At 37.8% G+C, this 21546-nt stretch overlaps 3 protein-coding genes across 3 annotated transcripts; 2 read left to right on the forward strand and 1 right to left on the reverse strand.

Annotated features, from left to right (window-relative positions):
• The first annotated feature begins 1602 nt into the window (after positions 1-1602).
• eef2kmt (eukaryotic elongation factor 2 lysine methyltransferase) lies at positions 1603-5258 on the forward strand. Its single transcript, XM_017453115.2, has 8 exons — positions 1603-1835; positions 1915-1974; positions 2091-2171; positions 2265-2366; positions 3013-3146; positions 4397-4647; positions 4823-4966; positions 5117-5258. The coding sequence occupies exons 1-8, from the start codon at positions 1752-1754 to the stop codon at positions 5221-5223; spliced, it is 963 nt and encodes a 320-aa protein (XP_017308604.1). The 5' UTR covers positions 1603-1751; the 3' UTR covers positions 5224-5258.
• Positions 4951-11091, reverse strand: alg1 (ALG1 chitobiosyldiphosphodolichol beta-mannosyltransferase). The gene is made up of 13 exons (XM_017453087.3): positions 10789-11091; positions 10078-10155; positions 9873-9976; positions 9647-9795; positions 9440-9529; positions 8941-9051; positions 8489-8607; positions 8364-8402; positions 8216-8275; positions 8017-8127; positions 5882-5996; positions 5655-5730; positions 4951-5569 (listed from the first exon to the last, which is right to left on the reverse strand). Exons 1-13 carry the CDS (start codon positions 11060-11062, stop codon positions 5432-5434), a joined length of 1464 nt encoding a protein of 487 aa, XP_017308576.1. The 5' UTR covers positions 11063-11091; the 3' UTR covers positions 4951-5431.
• A 3358-nt stretch (positions 11092-14449) lies between these two features.
• On the forward strand, positions 14450-20106 carry c2h16orf89 (chromosome 2 C16orf89 homolog). The gene is made up of 8 exons (XM_017453103.3): positions 14450-15011; positions 15569-15721; positions 16905-17055; positions 17143-17260; positions 17353-17515; positions 19231-19335; positions 19443-19520; positions 19767-20106. The coding sequence occupies exons 1-8, from the start codon at positions 14840-14842 to the stop codon at positions 19868-19870; spliced, it is 1044 nt and encodes a 347-aa protein (XP_017308592.1). The 5' UTR covers positions 14450-14839; the 3' UTR covers positions 19871-20106.
• Positions 20107-21546: the final 1440 nt, after the last annotated feature.

Below are 21546 nucleotides of genomic sequence, written 5' to 3' on the forward strand. Positions count from 1 at the left end.
TTCTTCATTGTTCTCTTCATCCCTCCTCCTCCTCTTGCTTTGGGTGGGAATCAACACAGGGCCTATAACATAAGGTTGACCAACCACACAGTCAGTTATGTTGACACTGACGCGAGGAATGGATGCAGGAGTAAGAGAAGGGAATGGGCTCGTCACAGTGGATGCTCTTTTTAAAGGAGATAGTCATCTCACAGTAGTTGGTCTTAAAGGAGATAGACTCCTCACACTTGGTAAGTCACCGTTCCAGGGGTCATACAGTTCACTCCATCTGGGCTGAGGCTCTTCTTTCTGGAGCTCCATCGCCTCTTCTCCCGCGAAGTTCATCACTGACGATGCAGAGATGGTCCAGGAATAATCCCAGAGGTGGGGCAGGAATAATCCAAGCGGTGGTGCAAGAACAATCCAAGCGGTGGTACAGGAATAATCCAAGCGGTGGTGCAGGAATAATCCCAGAGGTGGTGCAAGAATAATCCAAGTGTTGCAGGAATAATCACAGGGTAAAGGTTGCATGTGTGATCTAGAGTTTGCTTGAAAGTTTTTTGAAAATAAACATTCCAAAGATCTCAACACAAACATTTCTTGGTGTTGGATAGATTAGGACAAAGTGGACTTTAATTTCTTTATTTTGTTATAATTTAAGTAAATCATATTAGATCAGTCTCTAAAACAAATTATGACAGGTATATCTTGACCAAAAATAATCTTATTTCTATAGATTTTACACCCATTGTTACTCTAAAATATATATCAGTAGAAAAATGTATGCCCAGACCCCCCTAAAAGAGGCTTAGCCCCCTATTCATAAATCTCTAGACCCTGTCTACCATGTTATATGATGCACTGCAACAAATACTATACTTTTCTATATACTACATTATACTGCAGTATACTATGCTAATTATTGTCAGTAAGTATTAATGCTAATTAACATATGAATTGTTTCTGTGCTCGTCAACCACCAAACTTGTGGATGGGTATAACTATACCACATCATACTACTTAATACCAGGTGTGGCTGTACTTAATCTGCTATGTTCCATGTTAGTCATTACATACTAACAAATTGTCAGAATAACTGATCTGGATTTTGTTTAATCATTATGTCTGGAATGTGGAAAATGCAGATTTTCATCTCAACACAAGTTAAATTGCAATTTTTTTTGTCATTGGGAACAAACTCTTGTAGCTTGGAATTTGGTTCAGGTGACTTTTTTATTTTTTGGTTTCTCAATTTTCATATAGATCTAATTTAGATTCTTGGTTTATGATCATTTCTGTCCAACTGGTCATTTACCCAACATCCCACTACTTTGCTGGCAGTTTGACTTCAATCAAAAATGCAGACTGCATGTCGATTTCGTTAAACTTACCTCACGTGGGATATGCAGGAGTGTATGGCTCTGTTATAACAAATCAAAATCCAAACAAAACGTGTTTTTAATCAAACCAATCCCGCATTTTATTATTCATTTGCATTGACTTGCAATTGATTATGGCCCCTTCCAATATGGCGGACACGTTAACTCATTGGAGCGACCAATATGGCGTCTATCATATTTTATATCCAATCACGGCGAAGGAAGCGGAATATTACTAGCCAATCCGAACACAGGAGGCGGGATTATTTGAATACAGGGAAGTAAAATAAGACGTGGTCTTTGTGTGGTAAAGATTATAAACGGAAATTACTTTGCATCTGAATTTTTGAAAGATAAAATATTACATTATACAGCATTTTAAAAATAAGAGGAATGAGCATTAAGACCGTTGATGTCCCGTGTCTTTTCCAGTTGTCATTTTTCGCCATGTGCCGTTTACACACGTTTCCATGGAGGGTAAAGGTGTTTCTTTGATTTAACTTTTTACGTCAGTAAACTATTTTAAATATATTTAAATATTTAAATTATGTTTTAGTATTTAGAAACTGAACTCCAAAACTCACCATCAGAAGTCATTTTGGACATTTTAAAAAAGGTAATCTTTGACAGACGAATGCTTGGGTTTGAAAGTTTATCCACTTTTCTTAAGTAGTAAAACCTATATTTTAAAGTCGCTAGTATTTTTTGTTGTTGTTGTTGGTTTATTTTTAGACGTGTCTTCATCCAGTATGTCATAAAACTCCACCATCAGTGAAATACAGGAGGCTCTTCCTATCCGAACTAATAAAAAGGGTAAGTCAGAGTTCTGCTTTCTTTTATTCTACCAGAGGAAGGTTTTAAAATAGAAAAACAAAGTTTTAATTTGTGTCATATTTTATTTTGTAGTATGAGTCGACTGCTTCCGAGCCTTTGGATGAGCTGTATGATGCGCTAGCTGAGGTGTTGGGCGCTGCAGAGGAGACAGCGTGTTATAAAACGTATTTCCTGGTAAGTATGTATGGATTCCGAGCCAGACAGAAAAACAATCACACTGGTGGAAAAAAACATGAAATGCAATACACAGGACTATGTGCTACATTAAAAAGCAAAACCTTCAGTGTACTTCTGTTACGTGAAAAACAATCAGCAAATGAGTGCTTTTTAAATGATTAAAAACAGAAATTAATGTAAATTCCAGGTTGACATGCATTTCACTTTTAATCAGCATGTTGCTGTGACGCTACACTGAAATGCAGTCACTGTCTAATCACAGACGTACGCTGTACGGCATCACTTTCCAGTTATACACCAGTTAATAGTTCCTCATTCACAGATCGCAGCTGTGATTTAAGGCTGTGATTGGATAGTGATTGCATTTCAGTGCAGCACTGCTGCAACCAGCTAAGTAAAGTGAAACAATTCAATGGGGACTTAACATTAATTTCTGATGCGAGTTTAATTCTTAAAAAAACACCACCACAATCCCTTGCTGATTATAAGAGCAAGGCATTTCATGTTTCCTCAGCACTCTTCTCCATATGAGAGGGCTGCCTACACAGACATTACAACTGAATGTGTAGCGATTGTTAAAAGTCATGTTATGACATCACAACCCCTGTTTTCAGGTTATGATCAGGTAATAATTGTAATTCAGCCTTCAGGAGAGCCGGTGAGTTTGGAAGAGAATGTAGCGATGATCTCCGAGGGCACCACCGGGCTCGTCACATGGGAAGCTGCTCTCTACCTCGCCGAATGGGCGCTGGAAAACACACACATCTTCACTGGAAGGTACATCTCTCTCTCTCTCTCTCTCCAGACACACACACAGACACGCAAAATAATCCACCAGCACGGGCAGTGTGTCAGCAGAGAGAGTTCCTTTCTTTCTTTTTATATCTGTCTTGCTTCCTTTCTTTCCATCACTCTTTTGCTCACTCGTTCCCGTTTTCATGCTTACTTGCATTTTCTTATTTTATTCATTCCCCTCACATTCATTCTTATCTCCCTAGACTTTCATTCCTTTAACCCACCATCTGTTCAGTGTATTTCCCTACATCAGATCATCCAGTCTTTCACTCTGACTTTTTCATTTTTTTGCTCTTTCATTCTTTCACCCCACTAGCTGCCCAAAATTAGTTTTTCTTTTAATTTCTGCACACCATCTGTTCATTCTTACATCAATTCATTGTTCATTGTCTTTCTTGCTTTCACCATTTTCCTTTTATTCCCCTTTTCACATTCTTTAAACACTGTCCAATATTCTTTCCTTTCAGCAATTCTTTCTTTCTTTCTCCCTGTAATCTGTTCTTTTTTCCCTACATCCATCCCTTTTCCCATCAGTCTTTTTTTCTTTCACTTTTTTTAGCCCAACTATGAAATGTACATATTTATTCTATTCTTTTTTCTACCTACCTAACCACCTGCCCATCATCTGTTCAGTCATATTTCCCACCATCTATCGTTTATTTGCTGTTTCATGCTTGCTTTCTATCTTTCTTTTTCTTCCCATCATCTGTTCAGTCTTATTTCTCTACATCCATCCTTTTTTTTGCAACCATTCTTGCTTTTTTCTTTCACGTTTTTGCAGCCCACCAACTGTGAAATCTTATTTTCCTACATTATTTTTTTTCCCATTTACTCCATCCATCCCCTAACCACCCACTGATCCTGTTTAATCATATTTCCCTACATCCATCATTTTGTTCCTTCCTGTTTTTCTTAATTTTTTCCCCTGCCCCTTCCGTCTTTCTTTTGTTTTCTTTGTTTCTTCCATGTGATGAATCTTACTTCCCTACATCAGCTGTTTCTTACTTCGGCTCTTTCTTTAGGTTCTGCCGTAGCTGATATTAGAACATAGAGCATGCCAATCATCACTGAAACATTGATTCATTTTAATCGTTGCGATTATGTGACACGCCTCTGCAGCTCACGGCACACGTCTCTCTCAGACTTAAAACTAACAAAATCCAGAACGATCCAGATGATTATTGTGCTAATCTACAGTAATATAATCACATCCTTGTGCCACTCTGCTACAGGACGGTGCTGGAGTTGGGCAGTGGAGCAGGACTCACCGGTGTAGCAGTGTGTCATGCCTGCAAGCCCAAAAAATACATTTTCACTGACTGCCATCAAAGTGTGCTCCAGAGACTTCAGAATAATGTCCAGCACAACGGTTTAAACGAGGAGGACGGCACCAGCGTGTCTGTGTGTGTGGGGGAACTAGACTGGGAACACGCACGAGACGAAGAGCTGCAGAGATTTGGAGCGCAGACCATCATAGCAGCAGGTACTTATTAAATTAAGACCTTCTTTCTAATCCCTTATTCTTGAGGAAAAATGGGTTTGAGATTAGAATTTGAAGGTGTATTTTAAAAAATATACATAATATACTGTATATACTTCAACTAATCTGGATTCTATCGTATCGTATTTCTTTTTTATTATTTAAAAAAAAAATACAGACGTGGTGTATGATCCTGAGATCGTCGTCTGTCTGGTGAGACTTCTAGCGAAACTTTTAAAGATTCAGAAAAAGCCTCCGGAGGTTTACATCTCCTCGACGATACGCAACCCAGGAACCTACACCTGCTTCAAGAAGGAACTGGGTGAGTTTTTTTAATGTCAGTATTTCATCCATTTCATAACACAACATAATGTAACAGCGATAATGACTGAACAACACTGACAGGCTTTCGTCAAGATAGTATCAGTAACATTAACGTTAATAGTGATGGCTTCTTCTTTTTTTGGTACAGAAAAGGCTGGGTTAAAACACGTCATTGTTACGAATCCCGTCACGCAAGTTTTCCTGTACGACAGAGTTTCTTCGATAGAAATCATCAACGTGCACGCTGCTGACTGAATGCAAAATGTAATAAAGTGCTTATTTACATCGTATTTACACAAAGTGTGCTCTTTTTTTTGCTTCAAGTTTTGTCCAATGGAATTGCTGGAACGACACCAAAAAAGAGAACATAAATGTTTACCCTGTACAAATCCCTGTGACTTCCTCATATTATTAGTATTATTATTATGATGATGATGATTATCGTTAGTAATTCTGCTACTGCTCAGTCACAGTGTTCCTTAAACAGCGGCAGGATGTTCTGGTCCCAGTTTTCATCCCAGCGTTGCTCGCCGCTCTCTCTGAGGTTCCTTCGGTAGACACTAAGCTTCTCCTGGTCGTCAGGGAAGTCCGAGAACAGCATCTGTACAGATGTAACACACTGTTAAAATGGTGTATAATTTCTTAAGGATTTTTTTATTCCTCAAAAGGAGTCTTGTGTCTTTCACCTTCAGCTGCTCAGACAGCTCGGACGAGTCTCTGAAGATCAGGCCGTTCTCCTCGTGTTTTACAAGCTCGTCCAAACTTCAAACACACGATCAGGATTATTGAGAATATATGAAAAAGAAGGAATGGTGACATGGTGTGATAGCAAGACAACATGTTTCATTCTTCTTAGTTCCACAGCAATTTGCCAATAGGAGTTTGTGTAGAGGAAACTGGTGGGAAAACTCACCACTGGAAGTGTATTGCGCAGACAGGAAGACAACACCCGAACATGTCGACCACCTTCATGGGCAGGTCCAGACCACTTGATGACTTGTGCAAGCAGACACCGAGATCGGCAGAACCTGTTAACCGCGCGTGACGTCAACCCCTTTTCAACAATGCAGACTGGGATTTGAACTCATGACCTTCTGATCAACCTAAATCACTGAACCACTATTGAAATATCATTCCCTCCAGGATTTCACCATTTTGCGATCGCAGAAATGAACGCAAAATCAAGCTTACTCTGCGATACTCTGAGGAGCTTACAATTTTTCAAAATTACCACAGATTTGGGCCAAGACGCATCATGTGATGTCATCACAACGCATATTCAGCCAAAGCCCTCTTCGATTCACGTCCGTCAAACATAAGTACAGCTAAATTTTGCCTATTACCTTGACACTTAACATAGAAACAGATACTCACATATTCAATTGGAGAAAGAAAAATAAGACACCAGCCATGAGTAGGAAGAAGCAAGGGTCCAGGTTTTAACAAAAAACATCGTCGCGAAAGATGTGATTTCGTGCAACTGCGATTTCGTCAATTAAAGTAGTTTTCCGCAAAAACGCACAAAAAACTCTGCAAATTGCATCACAAACTTTGAAAATCAAACATGTTTGGCTGCAACAATAACAAAAAACCTCATCGAAATCCTGTAAGGACTGAACATCAATACTTGGTCAAAATATTTAAAAGTAAATAAAGCTAATTACAATGTAATTGATGTTTAACGAAATGATACAAGCACCTTACATGGATGTGTGAAGAATATTAGAGTAGCTGTCAAACAGCATTGATAGCAACACTGTTGATCTGCTACGTTTGTAAACAGCAACACTGACAAAATGAACCTTGATGACATAAAAGTCATACAAGTTGTAGCTGTAGTGTTGAGCTAGCTATCTACCATCTAGTTGTTCAACCACTGAGTTGTTCAAACAATAACAATGTCTTCTTAAAGGTCACCTTGTTTTGTTTAACTGTCTATATTTAGGCTTGTTTACGTCAATGAAGGCACTTAGTTGTCATTCAAGTCAGCTTATTTAATAACAAGCAAATACTGCTTAGCTCCTGTAGACATCGTAGTCCAAGGATGGAGTGTCAGTGACCATGTTTACATGGACAGCGGTAATCTAATTATTGACCTTACTCTGAGTAAGATAATATTGTGATTAAGGTGTTTACATGAGTCGTTTTTAAAATACTCCTCTCATGTACCCATTTTACATGTTATAGAACATAATTAGATTAACGGCACACATCATTACGTCACCGCGCCACGCCGTCCGACGTCCCTCCAGAATTTCACGTATCAACATACAGTTCGTCTTCGTTATAGTACAGTATACAGTTTTGGGTGTTTTTATTTAATTTTTTTATGAACGCTTTAAGTGCAGTTAATTATTTGTCAGGTCGTACGTGCAAATAGACGACTGCTTGAAGCAGTGGGCTGCGTCCCAAACTGCGTAATTACCGTCTATATAGTAGCCGAGATACATGTATTTTCCCCACTTCAGGCCTATAGTAGGCAAGTACACGGTTTGGGACGCAGCCATGCTCTCTTGTTCACCGTAAAATGTTGAGCACTGCCGTGTGTGATCGTGGAAAATGCAGTGAAAACTCTCACACGACGTTAATGATGTGATTAAGGTGTTTACATGTCTGTAATACACATCGAGAATGCGACTAAAACAGGAGTACTCCACATGTCTTAATTCGATTAGTGCTTACTTCGAGTATGACCTTAATCAGAGTAAGGTCATTAAAAATTGCTGTTTACATGGTAATTTCTTAATCACAGTATTGTCTTAATCGGGTTAATAGTGGATTATTGTTGTCCATTTAAATGCACTGACTGATCTAAAAGGAGGGTACTGTTGATGGACATGAACTTCCATGCTGCGCGCACTCAGTTCCAGAATCAATTATTCCAGCTGAGCCACATCCACCATGGCTGTTAAGTGAAGTGTGTTCTTTGTTATTGTAAGAATGAATATTCTACAGGGTGATTTCTGCTCGGCAGTGGGAACATCACAATCACTACACTGGCACTGAAGTGATCTTAACCGTATAAATCACTGACGGTCGCGTTCTCACCCAGCAGAACAGGATAATCCTCCGCTTCCATCCACGGAGTGCAGATCTTAACGTGTTGAAATTCTTTAGAGTTGATGATCTTCTGATAATATTCCTTCTGAGGACCTTTACCTGGAGTTACAACAGGAAGGAAATGAACAAACTCTACATCTACATATTGAAAATCATCATCATCATCATCCATCTCGATAGCAGAAACCTGTGATGGCGCAGACGAGCGCTGGAAGATGTTCTCCTGCTTGTACAAACCCTTCATAATCTGTTGAAAGAGGACAAGTCATTCAGATTGTATGGCTTTTGTTTTTGCAAGAAAGATGGTACAGGAAATGAACAGCATTACCCCTAACCTTCGAGTGCTTTTAAAAGAACCGAGAAATCTTCATCCTCTGTTGAAGAGAGTAAAACTGTTAATGAATTTTTTAAAAATATGTTAATATTATAGCATTATAGGGAACTGTAATACAGAGCTGACCGGTCCAGCTGGTGCTGCTGATCAGAAGAGCAGGTCGCCCAGCACCAAGCATAACCTCCCCGGTTTTAGTGTTTCGTTCTGTAAATGCAGTCAGCTCCATGTCCTCCTTGCTTTCGGAACTGCCACAAATAAAATGTGATCACCCCAAAAGGCTTGAAATTTATCCAATAAAAAAAAAAAAAATACACAAACACTCACTCTGAGCAGTTACTAATAAACAAATCTGTATTGCTTTGCTCGAAAATACGTCATCTGAACATTCACCACTGCAGCCAGGGGGCGTTACAGCAAGCAACAAGGTCCTTTTTTTTTTTTTTTAAAGAAAAAAAAAAAAAACATTTCACCCAGAAGATCAGCGAGAGCTACATCTTTTAAACCTTTAAACCGTCATAAGCCGGATTGTAGTCCAGGCACTTTAAAGGTTCCATAAGTAAAACTAAATAAATATTCACCATGCTCTAAATTGTGGGTACGCGCTGGCCATGCGAATGAAGAGCTCATGGCGAAGCTTCAAAGGCGTTTCTCGGAATATGGAAGGCGGCTTGTCATATAAAGTTGATGCCCTGGGGGGGAAAAAAACATACAAGATTGTGATAACTGATTAACCTTAAAAGGCAAGTTATGGACTTTGGGAAGCTTGAAGAACAAAATGTTTCTATAGTTAAAAGCATGTTTCCAATTAAAGTCACAATTTTATTAAATATTATTCATGCTTTTAAAATTATTTTTCTTTTTTTAATGCTTAAAGCCTTGTTAAAGAACTGTGTTAAGCTGAACTTATAACTCATGTGTCAGTGTCAGCAAATACAGACCATGTAGCATTAGTTTAGCAAGAGATGGGATGGGGCATTTCCGATTTGCATAAGTAATAGAAGTGTGGATTATTTATATTTATTCTGTTGTGCCATGTGAAGTGCACTAAAAATAATTTCAGAAGAGTTATACACCTACCGAATGTTCCAGTTCTTCAGAAGATCACGTCTCATCGCATCGGTGACGCAAAGGTTGTGATCGGCAAAACGTCCGAAAATTCTCTCATACCTGGCAAAAAAAGGTAAATGTAGTACTTACATTTTTTTTTCAAAAAATGTGTTATTTAATAAAGAAAATCAATAAATTGTCGATATGGTGAAATTTTCTGTAAGGAGCCTCCAGTACCATTTCGCCACCATGACGATCGGATGCTTCTCGCCGTGACTAAGCGCCATGATGGAATAACCATAATTGTGCCAGTCAATGACAAACTGAGCTCCTATCATTCGACTCGCCAGCCACGTCACTGCGATGCTCGGCAGTCCGGGAGGATTCTAGATCAGAAGAAACGCAAACGTGAAGCTACAGAAACCTTCAACACAACGTCAGATGATTAATCAGAAGTAAATACCTGTAGAAGAATAAATGCCTGATCGTCCAGCTTCATTAAGACGTAAAGCAGCTGCAGAGACTGCGAGATCACCTTTGTGACATATCTGAGGATTTTGGGGCCGACTGAAAGCAATCAATAAATAAATATATCAATAATTAAAATGCACGGTCTATTTTTATGTTAAATAAATGAAGAAGTAGTCAATTCCCAGGAGCTATAGTACATGGGAGGCCTTTATGCTCCAAAATGGGAAGGATGTCGATCCGGTCATCCTCGAGAATGTCCTGGTGAGGTTTAGTACCTGTCAAGACAACGCATCAGTCAGGTATGTAGTTATTTTAGAATATAAAAATTATAGCACATCAGGCATATTTCCTTTATATTTGCTGCGTTTCTGTTAGCGGAATTTACATCATTAATAATTATTTATGTCCCTTCAAATCAGGTACAGTTGTACATTGCTTGCTAAATATATTCTCAAATATCAAAATATACTTTGTGTCCATAGTGATAATACTGATAAAACTAGTTGATTTCAATGTGTAATTGTTTTGACACCGGACACTCTTCTCATTACATAAACCTAGTTTTTCAAAGGTAAAAAAAAATCCCAGCTGTTTTGGCCAGGGGCGGAGCTTATTCCCAGCCTGGATACGTGTACATCTCAAAAGGTGTACTTTGCAACATTTTTGTATGAGTTGATTTACACTAAGAAAAGGAAACAAGATTATAAAGACATTTTAAAAAGTGGAAAAACACTTACAAAAAAAATTACAGACCGCAGCTTTAACGAGTAAACAATCATAAAATCGAGACTATTTGATTAGCGCGTGCGCTGGTCTGTTTACTCTGCATGACATGCTAAATATTACAGAAATAAAATCAGCTTTCTTTCTTTTCCTCCTTTTTATGTATTTATTTATTTATTTATTACCGAGAAAGCCGATAAAGGTGACATTGTAGCCGTGCTTGCTGAGAGACAGCGCGTGATACTGCATGCGCGGGCTACGTCCCACATCCCCGAGAACGAGCACGCACACGTTCAGGTGAGCGAATTCGTCGCGTGACTTCAGGCCGCGCGCCAGGATGAAAATAAACACGACCACGCCGACCGGCAGCAGCGCCCAGGACCAGCTCAGACCGGCCACGAGCCCCAGCAGGACCAGCGACACTGTCACAAGCAGGACAGCCGCATTGGCATCCGCCATTGTTGTGTTCCTGTCTGTGACGTCAGGAGTGACGTTGCAGATGATTTAAAGAGACCGCGGTGCCTTTTTTAGTGTCAGATTTGCTGTTGTGTTTAAACTTTAAAATTTAAACATTAAGATAAATCAGTATACATTTATGTAAATGTGGTTTAATTAATATGCTTTAAGTCTAAAAGCAATAAAGTTTGTTTAGTGATAAGTTTCATAGCATTGTCTCTGTCACAATTCTGAAGGTATTCTGTACCGGAAACAAAAAGTTTTATGTTCTTGGTATGTGGTGTGTTGAGCATTCCTAATCACCACGCCTCTCTCTCTCTCTCTCTCTCTCTCTCTCTCTCGGTTCTTCTTCTTCGCCTCTGGTAGAATAGACGTCTTTAGATATTATAATAGATATATACAGTATCTCACAAAAGTGAGTACACCCCTCACATTTTTGTAAATATTTGATTATATCTTTTCATGTGACAACACTGAAGAAATGACACTTTGCTACAATGTAAAGTAGTGAGTGTACAGCTTGTATAACAGTGTAAATTTGCTGTCCCCTCAAAATAACTCAACACACAGCCATTCATGTCTAAACCGCTGGCAACAAACGTGAGTACACCCCTAAGTGAAAATGTCCAAATTGGGTCCAATTAGCTATTTTCCCTCCCTGGTGTCATGTGACTTGTTAGTGTTACAAGGTCTCAGGTGTGAATGGGGAGCAGGTGTGTTAAATTGGGTGTCATCGCTCTCACACTCCCTCATACTAGTCAATCCTAACAGCAAAATTGCACATTGAGATTAATCTATTATCAGATTATTTGGCATGATAAAAAACCCGAGATTATTAATTATACAGATGTAACAGGTTCAGACTGTTGGCAAGAGTGTATTTGCTTGTGTGAAGAAAACTGTGTAATTACTTCTGAACACCAAGGTTTCAACTGAAGGAGAATTTCTACATTGTAAGTGTATGTGAAACCCATGAGAAATGCTTACAGTGTGTTCTAAGAAAAGACACTTGAGACATGAGTGTTGAACAAAAAAAAGATAGTTTATTGATTATTAAAAAGCAAAAACAAAACAAAACCCACAAATAAATCCAATGCAGCTATTATAAACCTATATTAACCTATACATTTATTAACCTACACATTAATATCTATATTATTATTTACAGATATAAGTACACTTCATACTACACGACTCTGACTGAAGGAAGGTTTGTATTATTTTATTTAATCTTAGATAAGTTAGTTCTGGCTGTAAATTGTACAATAGGTTAATATTAATGTGCTCCTTCTAATATGTTATTGTTTCTATAGTAAAAGTTTATACAAAGGGACTTAATCTGACACTTAATCTGAGACTAATAATAAATGGATTTAAAAATTAATTGTTTCACAAACTAAACCTCATAATCGTAAACATGATTTTTTGTTGGTTAGTAGATATTTATTTAACATTTATGGAATGAGTCTCGGTTACACTTTCAGACCTATAAACCACTATTAAATTGTGAGAGTTTGTTCATTGATAAATTAAACACTGTTCTGTTTGGTAAATTGCTGTTATATAAGGGGATTAATAGACTATAGACCAATTTGTGGGGGGATGTAGTACCTTTGTCTGTTGTGTGTTATTGCTTAATAGTAAACTACTTAATCCTAAAAACGTATAAATATATACATATATACATTATACATATACACAACAGCGATGTGCTAATGCTAACAGTTAGTTAGCTTAGCTGCAGGTCCTCCTCTATTTACTATTATATAAATTATTTCACATTATCAAACTTTTCTGACAAACCCGCTAACTTTAGGCTAATTATCATGGATGTAAAACGATTAACCGAACAACAACGAACACATGGCTTTTACCAAACCCCTCCTAACGCTGTTAATAATATTCCTGATCGCGCTTCTGCCTGTTTAGTGCGAATGTGACACTTTATTGTAATAACGCGGTTTCACTGAAAACGAGAAAACTCGGAAACTAAACGTTCCAGGGGTTGTACAGTCCGCTCCATCCGAGTTGAAGGTCTTCCTCCTGGGGCTTCCACTCTTCTCCCGCGAAGTTCATCGTTCACGATGCAGAGGTGGTGCAAGAATAATCCAATCGGTGGTGCAGGAATAATCCAAGCGGTTTTGCAGGAATAATCCAAGAGGTGGTGCAGGAATAAATCAAGCGGTTTTGCAGGAATAATCCAAGAGGTGGTGCAGGAATAATCCAAGTGTTGCAGGAAAAATCGCAATGTAAAAGTCGCGCGTGTGATCTCCAGTTTGCTTGAAAGTTTTCTGAAAAGAAACATTCCAAGCATCTAAACACAAACATTCCAAAGATTTAAATAGAAACATTGCAAAGCCCAGCTGCAATGGCCTGTGCCATCATGCATTGTTCGTTCACTCTTCAAATAATATATCATGAAAATAAAAATCATGGCCGTCACGAATATCTTATTTTATTTTATATCCTCATGCACAATGTATTTATAATTATTATAAATTGTATAATATAAGGATTTTTTCTCTCTCTCTCTTTGTGTTGCCTTAAGGCATTTCATTTCTTGAATTTTAGTTTTTTGGCAATAATCTAGTTAATTATAAAAGTTAATAACTGCTTTACAGTTTACCAAATAATTTGTTCAAATCGTTTCATCCGTTTGTGTCACGTGGTGACGTCACTTCCTGGTTGGTATGTAAAAGAACGAGGTAAATAAGGCAAGCAGAGCTGAAAACTATCCAGGCCAATCCGCTAAGAAAGTTCATAGAAGCAATGTCTTTGAAGCAGAACGAACAGTAAAAGACTCAACCTTACTACATCTCTGTCTTCATTGGCTACGGTTTAACGAGTGCAGGGTCCAACTTCTGGTTCTGTGACTGGTATCGGACAAAGAACTTAACATTTATGTATTTTTTTTTAGTTAAAACATTTTGTACCAAGTTCATGTTTTGGTTCGGCCCCACCTCCCAACATACCTAAACCAGATAATCAGCATTCTTTAGCTCATAATTATTCATACAAAAACTAATTTAGTCCATAATCAGGAATCATAAAAACATCTTTCTAATAATCATAGATAAAAAAAAATTCCTTTATCCCATAATTTTTGGTTTTGAATCCGGTCGATAAAAAAAATAAAATAAAATAATAATAATAATAAAAATAATTATATATATATATATATATATATATATATATATATATATATATATATATATATATATATATACACACACACGTCCAATAATAAGGGATTAACAGACATTCTTTACCCCACAATCAAGGATTTAAAAAATATATATAATCTGGGATTTAAATATTTAGCCCATAAACAGATATTTACAAAAAAAACAACAAAAAACAACAACTAGCATTTCATCCCATAATGTCACATTATATATAATGTTGTTGTACTTCACCTACTTCACCACTAGAGGTCCAACCTTAACTACTCCCCTTTAATCCAGGGGAAAACAGTAGGCATTGCTGGAACTCCGAGGAATAAATGTAAAGTGTAAATGTAGCTATTTTTCGATGACGAACGCATCCGTTTTTGCGTTTGCATTTGTCTGCCTAATCTACGTGACTCTTAGCCTCCTAGCCACGCCCACTACCCCACTGCCTCGCGCACATTCCAGACTGGAGGTCTAGACTTTGAGATACTCTGCACTCTACTCACATTTATTCTTTTCTTAATAAAGAAAAACCTCACCCACGATCCGGAGTCATCATTTTACAGCTTCTGTATTATTATCATTATTATTATTGTTATTATTATTGAGTATGGGAAAGATGCGCGCGCTCGTGACCCTCCTCATAGTCGCCAGGCTGCGCTTTGCGCACCAGGAGGTTATAGATGACATTTTGGACAGTTTGTCTAAAGGAGTGAATTTTTTTGAGCAGCAGAGCAGGAACATGAATCTGGATGGTGTTACTGGTTATGTCATCCTACAAGGTGAGCTCTTCAACACACTTTAATTCATTCATTAAGTTTCTGGCGCAGTTTAACCAGGTTACAAAAAAAAAAAAAAAAAAAAAATTCTCATTCATGCTTTATGATCATTTTCTTCTAACTGCCAGGTTACCCTCAAAACCATCCCAATTTCAAAGAAATAAAACACTTCAGTGTTATTGGTACCACACTTAAGTTGATTATTTCCCTATAACATGTCCTGAAGTGTTTACTCTTATAGGCTACTACAGCCATTGTTTCTGCACTTATTATTTGTATTTATTAAAGAACAACCCATCATAATTTTTAACCATTTATAGTTATATTCAGATTATGCTGTTGTACAAGCTACCATTTCCATACAGTAGATCTCTCACCAGTCTCTATTTTTTCATCACTTGAACTTGAGTTTGTATTATTACAAATATCATGATAACAATATTACAACACCGTATCAGCCATCTTTCCTGACGTCAGTAACAATAACCTGCATTCTGTCATCCTGCCTTCATGAAGAATCCTTACATTTCTCAGCTTTTTTATGATTTATTTTTCTTTAGCCCAGTTACAGGAAGCAATGAAATCTCAGACCAATTCAGATTCTCTAAACTTCTCTCAGCGCTCCATCGCTATGTCTCTGGTAAAAAAACTGGACAGGAGTTTGGCTCTTGCTGTCGCATCTCTTCAGGAGATGGATCCTAAATATTACAAAGGTAAAACAACAACAACAAAAAAAAGACAAACCTTCTGGAAAATGGAGCTCCAGTTAAATATTTCTCATGATTACACATATATATAATTAAATGTTTTTGCCAGAACACAACATACAACATAACTGAAACAGACAAATCATATTGAAGGTGCATTAGTTGATTGTTTTTAAAAACTATTATTTCTTAATTATTCTTATTTCTTAACCTGGAAGATATGTAGAACATGATGAAACATGTTTAAGCCATGGCTTCAGGACAAGTATATTAACAGGTCAGAAAATCAAATCTGTTTGGGAAGCTGAATTCTGCTCCAGAATGCTTGTTTGTGTTTGGATTGGCTTCCTGTCAGTCATTTAATAGATGCTGTAGATCCTGGGGTCAGAGCTGCTGAACATTAAAATCATTAAAATATCAAATCCACCTACTTGACATAACTTTGAAATAAACTTGACTAATCCTACCTTTAAGTGCAAAATAATGACAAAAAGAGAAAAAGAGAAGCTCTGTCATTTTATTTAAACACTCTGGGTTTTTTTTTAGTCATAAACAGTGTTCTTATTTCTTTCCGGCAAAACATTTGTTGACATGATTAGCACTCCCAAGTTTAATATCCGGTGAATCATTTGCTGGAGAGAGAATAACAGCACCGAGCTTCTTTCTGTAATGTTTCTCTAATAAAGTCTGGACACCCTCCTCCATGCATTTCAACATTTCAAGCCTTTATATTTTTAGCTTTTGCTCTTGAATTCAGACCTCAGTTTGTTAAGAGGGTTCAAATCCAAAAACTGTACCATGTAGCCACACCCACGTGTGACGTGAAGCCAGAAACACGGTGCCAAACATGGTAACCGTGACAGAAAAATCACATGACTGAAATGCTAGGAGAGTGGAATTCATAGTATCATCTTTTGTGCAGCAGCCCGTCACAACAATCCTCGAACCACCAGCCACAAAAACAGCCCCAAAGCATCTACAGTATGTTTTTTAAAAATTTTTATTTATACCAAGTATCTTCATGATGCAAGACTGATGCTGGAGAATGAGAACTTAAATTAGGATGCCATCAAAGAAAAGTAATCAGTTCTCCAACTGTTAGCATTAAATTTGAATCATCATGTATAATGTGCCTCATCTACATCCAGTACAGGTTTTAATTTTGCCCTCGACTGTAAATCCCCTACAGAGTTTGAACCCGTCTTGTCAGCATCTTTCTGGTCCTTGCCTCGTGAATGGATCTCCACAGACCCGTCCCTCACGTACGCGTCGCCAAGATCTGTTGAGTGTTACGACGAGCAGCTCGGGGATAAGTGCATGACGCTGCTTCTGGGAACCTGGTAAGAAAAAAAAACTTCCTTTAAAATGGGGGGAAAAAAACCCTCAAAAAACAATGCTTGTCATATCGTGACCGTTTCAATTCGAAGGAAAGACAACGGGACACCGTGCATCGTCACGAAGGCCTGCAGGGACACTATGACGCGATTTGGGTGTCCACATTATTCTCTGTCTCACCAGCTGCTCTACTTCATGATCGGGACCATGGTAATGATGCTGTGCATGCAGCTATGTTGCATTTCAATCAATCAATTTATTATTATTATTATTATTATTATTATTATTATTATTATTATTAGAAAGGATGTACCAGGATGCTGAAGGGGGAAGTGAGGCTCTCGCAGGTCAACATCACTGTGGAACACTATCAGAGGATTTTCTGCTCAAACATGATGAAGAGCAACCAGGAGATCAGCATTAAGGGCATCACTGAGCAAACACAAGATATCTTCATTGAGAACAGTTAGTACTGATTCATAATTCATGTATTATACATTGTACATCCTTAGATCTCAGATATAAGTTCCAAACAAGCCTGGTATCTAAACTTTAAAGGTGTGTTCAGCTTACTTTGGAAGTTTGAAGATACAGCTTGGAATGGTGTCATTTTCAACCTCTGTGTGTTCAAGTTACAAAGCGGGGAATAAAACCCCTGGCTCGTCTTATGTTAGCAAAAATCTAGCCAGCTAGCTAATGAGTGATGCATATTTACCTCCTCAAAACAATGAACTGTACAGTCAGAATCAGTGTTACAGATTTAACAAGCGTATACGTATATGTGCAGTATAACTCATTTAAAGGGAAGAAGTGCTGCTGTGTTTGTTGTTTCTGCTGTGAGCAGCCATGTTGATTTGTTGTCACTTGAACTCGGGGTTGCGGAGACCATCCCGAGTTTCCGAGTTGAGGGGCGTTTAGTCCCAGTCGGAGTTGTAGTGGAACTATCATGTCTTTAATAATGAAATTATCCCCGTATACTGAGATGTTTGGTGTCTAAACCTAGTTTTTTAAGTTTTTTTTTTTTGCTAACAAGTATGAGAAGATTATAGCCACCAGTTTAGTTTAGTAAACTATCTAAAACGTCAGATGAAAAGACATCCGTAGGTTCAGTTATAATATTTGTATATACATGGTCTCATAAAATGTCAGAATAAATCCACATTAAAAAAAAAACATAAATACACAAATATTCTCATCCAAATCACATCTAATATACAGTTTTGCCCAAAAGTTTACATACCCCTTGTAGAATTTGCAAAATCTTAATACTTTTAACAAAATAAGAGGGATCATAAAGATCCCATGTTATTTTTTTATTTAGTACTGTCCTGAATAAAAGGGGATGTAAACTTTTGAACAGGATGATTGGTGTAAATTGTTAGTATTTTGTTTAAAGTTTTCACCCCCTGGCTTGTTTGCACCTTTTGTAATAGACATCAGTAGTAAGTTCTGTACGAGTCCCTCAGTTGTCCTCAATGTGAAAAGATGGATCTGAACATCATATAGTCACTGCTGGAAAGGGGTCAAATATGCAGGAGATGCTGGAAAAGTCAAGAATGTGCAGGACCTGGAGGATTTTTCTGAAGAACACTGGGCAGTTTAACTGCTCAGGACAAACAAGAGACTCATGAACAACTATCACAACACATAAAAACAGTCGTTGATCATCCAGGTAACGACACACAGTATTAAGAATCAAGCGTATGTTAACTTTTGAACGGGGTAATTTTGATGAATTCAGCTATTGTCTTGTGGACTGTATGTAAACATTTGTTATGTGAAATAGCTTATTCAGGGCAAAACTAAATAAAAAAACAACATGACGATTATTATGATCTCTCTTATTTTGTTAACAGTATTAAGATTTTACAGATTCTACAAGGGGTATATATAAACCTTTGTGCACAACTGCGCAACTCTGACTTTATACTCCACATAATCTAAGGCTAATAATGAACAAGTTAAAAACATGTTGTTTTTTCGTGTAACGTTTTCATTTAATGTTTATGAGTCTCCAGTGTCAGCACTTTTAAAGCTGTAATTTGACGTTTTCCATCATCTTCAGGCCAGAGGAGTTTACGCTTTTTGCGGGTTTTTCTATAACATGACCACCTGTGTGTTTTTTATGTTTTTTTGTTTGTTTGTTTTAAATAAAAGTAAACACTGACTTTGTTTTGTAGTTCTTTTATGTGGGCTGGCTGGATTCTCTGACTTTTATAAAGCCACCTGGCTGCAGCACATTCTGGCCTGGCAGGACAAAAAGCTGGGCTGTTTCGGGAAAGATGGTGAGTGCGTCAACTGATATTAACTTACACGCCTAATTGTAATTTAGAATATAATCTAAACATTACAGTAAAACAGTCTGACAAACCAGCATTTCTCTCCCTCTCAGAGGACGACTCACAAATGTTTGAGGAATATTTGGATGCAGTGCACAAGCGAGTGAAGAGAAGGGAGAAAACTCTGAAAGGTGACGATGACGTTTCGACAAATCATTACAATCTATGGTTTTAGTGTATTTATTCATGAATATCAAAAATCATTTTGAATATGATTAACAGTGATTCGGCCGATTTTAAAAATATCATTCAGTAATTTTTTAAAATTTGTATTTTGCTGTTACAACTCCTTCTTGCAAATAATTTTATTTTAATAACTTTTTTTTATTTTAATTATTTCTTTCAGTAAACGAAACAATAATGCTGTCTTATTGCAGATGGATGCTCGAGTCACACGACAGGCGTGGCCATGAGCGCGCTGGGCGGTTACCTCAACTTTTACCTGTCTGAGCAAGACACTACAAAACGACCACTGGTGTAAACACACAAACACACACACACACACACACACACATATACACAGTCAATTGAAAAAATAAGTACATCCCATGGAAATTATTGGCTTTCTTGACATATTTGGACAAGCAAACATTTCATCCTCTTTGAAACAATGCCTATTAATAAAGGGGATACACTGACACATAAAACGGACATTTTGTAGTAATTTTCACAATTTAAATGAACAAAAAACAGATCAATCACATGGAAAAAGTAAGTACACCCCTACATTTATCACACCTTCAACTCCATAAAATTAGAATCAGGTGTTCAAGATTGGTTACCACTGATTGGAACCTGCTTGGAATCTGTCTTATTTATACCCCTCTCATATCTAGTGTCTGGTGTTGCCTTTGTTATTGAGGTGTGTGGTGTCATCATGTTAAGATCTAAAGAGTTCTGTAAGGCCTTGTTGTGAATGCCAATGAGTTTGGCAAGGGATTTAAAAAGATCTCAAATTATTTGAAATACATAATTCCACTGTAAGGAAAATCATCTACAAATGGTGCAAATTTCAAACAACTGCCAATTTGTCCAGGACTGGCCGTCCCAGCAAATTCAGCTCAAGAGCAGACCATCTGATGCAAAAAGAAGTTGTCAAGAACCCCAAAATTTCATCACACACAGGATCTGCTAGTAAATCTTACAACTGTTGGAGTCAAAGTGCATGCTTCTACAATCAGAAAGATATTGCATAAATTTGACCTGCATAGCAGGAGTGCAAGGAAAAAGCCTTTGCAAGACTACAGTTTACCAAAGAGCATACAGGCAAAGACCAGGCATTTTGGAATAATGTGCTCTGGACAGACGAATCAAAGTGAGAGTTGTTTCGCCACAGTAACAGCAGGCAAGTTTGGCGCTGACCAAATACAGCTTTTCAGGAGAAGCACCTCATACCAACTGTGAAGCACAGTGGTGGAAATGTTATGGTTTGAGGTTGCTTCGCTGCCTCAGGGACTGGACAGCTTGCATTCATTGATTCAAATATGAATTCTGCATCATAGCAAAGAGTCCATCCATCCATCCATCTTCTACCGCTTACTCCTTCATCAGGGTCGCGGGGGAACCTGGAGCCAATCCCAGGGAGCATCGGGCACAAGGCAGGGTACACCCTGGACAGGGTGCCAATCCATCATAGCATATCAAAGAGTGTTTGAAGATAATGTGAAGCCATCTGTCTGAAAGTTGAAGTTGAACTGAAAGTGAAACTTTCAACAGGATAATGATCCTAAGCACAGTAGCAAATCCACTAAGCAATGGCTCAAAAAGAAGAAATGGAGGGTAATGAAGTGGCCTAGTCAAAACCCGGATTTGAATCCCATTGAAATGTTGTTGGGGGATTTGAAAGGGGCAGTATATGCAAGAAAATCCTCAAACATTTTGCAAATGAAAGAATATTGCATGGAAGAGTGGTCAAAAATTCCAGCAAGCCTGATGGACAGTTATGCAAAATGCCTACAAGAAGTTATTTCCGCTAAAGGGGGCAATACTAGCTTCTGAGGCCAAGGGCATACTTACTTTTTCCACAGAATAAAATCACATCTGTTGATATTTCTAATGATTAAACGATTGGAAAAGCAAGTTTTCCTTGTGGTTTTGTTCAAGTATATCAACTTCATTAACAGGCACTGTTACAAAGATGATCAAATGTTTGCTTGA

Source organism: Ictalurus punctatus, chromosome 2 (genome assembly GCF_001660625.3).
Source record: "Ictalurus punctatus breed USDA103 chromosome 2, Coco_2.0, whole genome shotgun sequence".
NCBI classification, from domain to species: domain Eukaryota; kingdom Metazoa; phylum Chordata; class Actinopteri; order Siluriformes; family Ictaluridae; genus Ictalurus; species Ictalurus punctatus.

Bases quoted from the DNA above. Each gene is read 5' to 3' on its own strand.
- eef2kmt (XM_017453115.2), top strand. From the start codon at position 1,752: ATGAGCATTAAGACCGTTGATGTCCCGTGTCTTTTCCAGTTGTCATTT. The intron at 1,975-2,090 runs GTAATCTTTGAC...GTTTATTTTTAG, and splicing joins TTTTGGACATTTTAAAAAAG to ACGTGTCTTCATCCAGTATG. The intron at 4,648-4,822 runs GTACTTATTAAA...AAAAAAATACAG, and splicing joins GCAGACCATCATAGCAGCAG to ACGTGGTGTATGATCCTGAG.
- c2h16orf89 (XM_017453103.3), top strand. From the start codon at position 14,840: ATGGGAAAGATGCGCGCGCTCGTGACCCTCCTCATAGTCGCCAGGCTG. The intron at 17,056-17,142 runs GTAAGAAAAAAA...TTCAATTCGAAG, and splicing joins ACGCTGCTTCTGGGAACCTG to GAAAGACAACGGGACACCGT. The intron at 17,516-19,230 runs GTTAGTACTGAT...TTTGTTTTGTAG, and splicing joins AGATATCTTCATTGAGAACA to TTCTTTTATGTGGGCTGGCT.
- alg1 (XM_017453087.3), bottom strand. From the start codon at position 11,062: ATGGCGGATGCCAATGCGGCTGTCCTGCTTGTGACAGTGTCGCTGGTC. The intron at 9,796-9,872 runs GTATTTACTTCT...CTTCTGATCTAG, and splicing joins AGGCATTTATTCTTCTACAG to AATCCTCCCGGACTGCCGAG. The intron at 5,997-8,016 runs GTGAGAACGCGA...CGCGGTTAACAG, and splicing joins GGATTATCCTGTTCTGCTGG to GTTCTGCCGATCTCGGTGTC.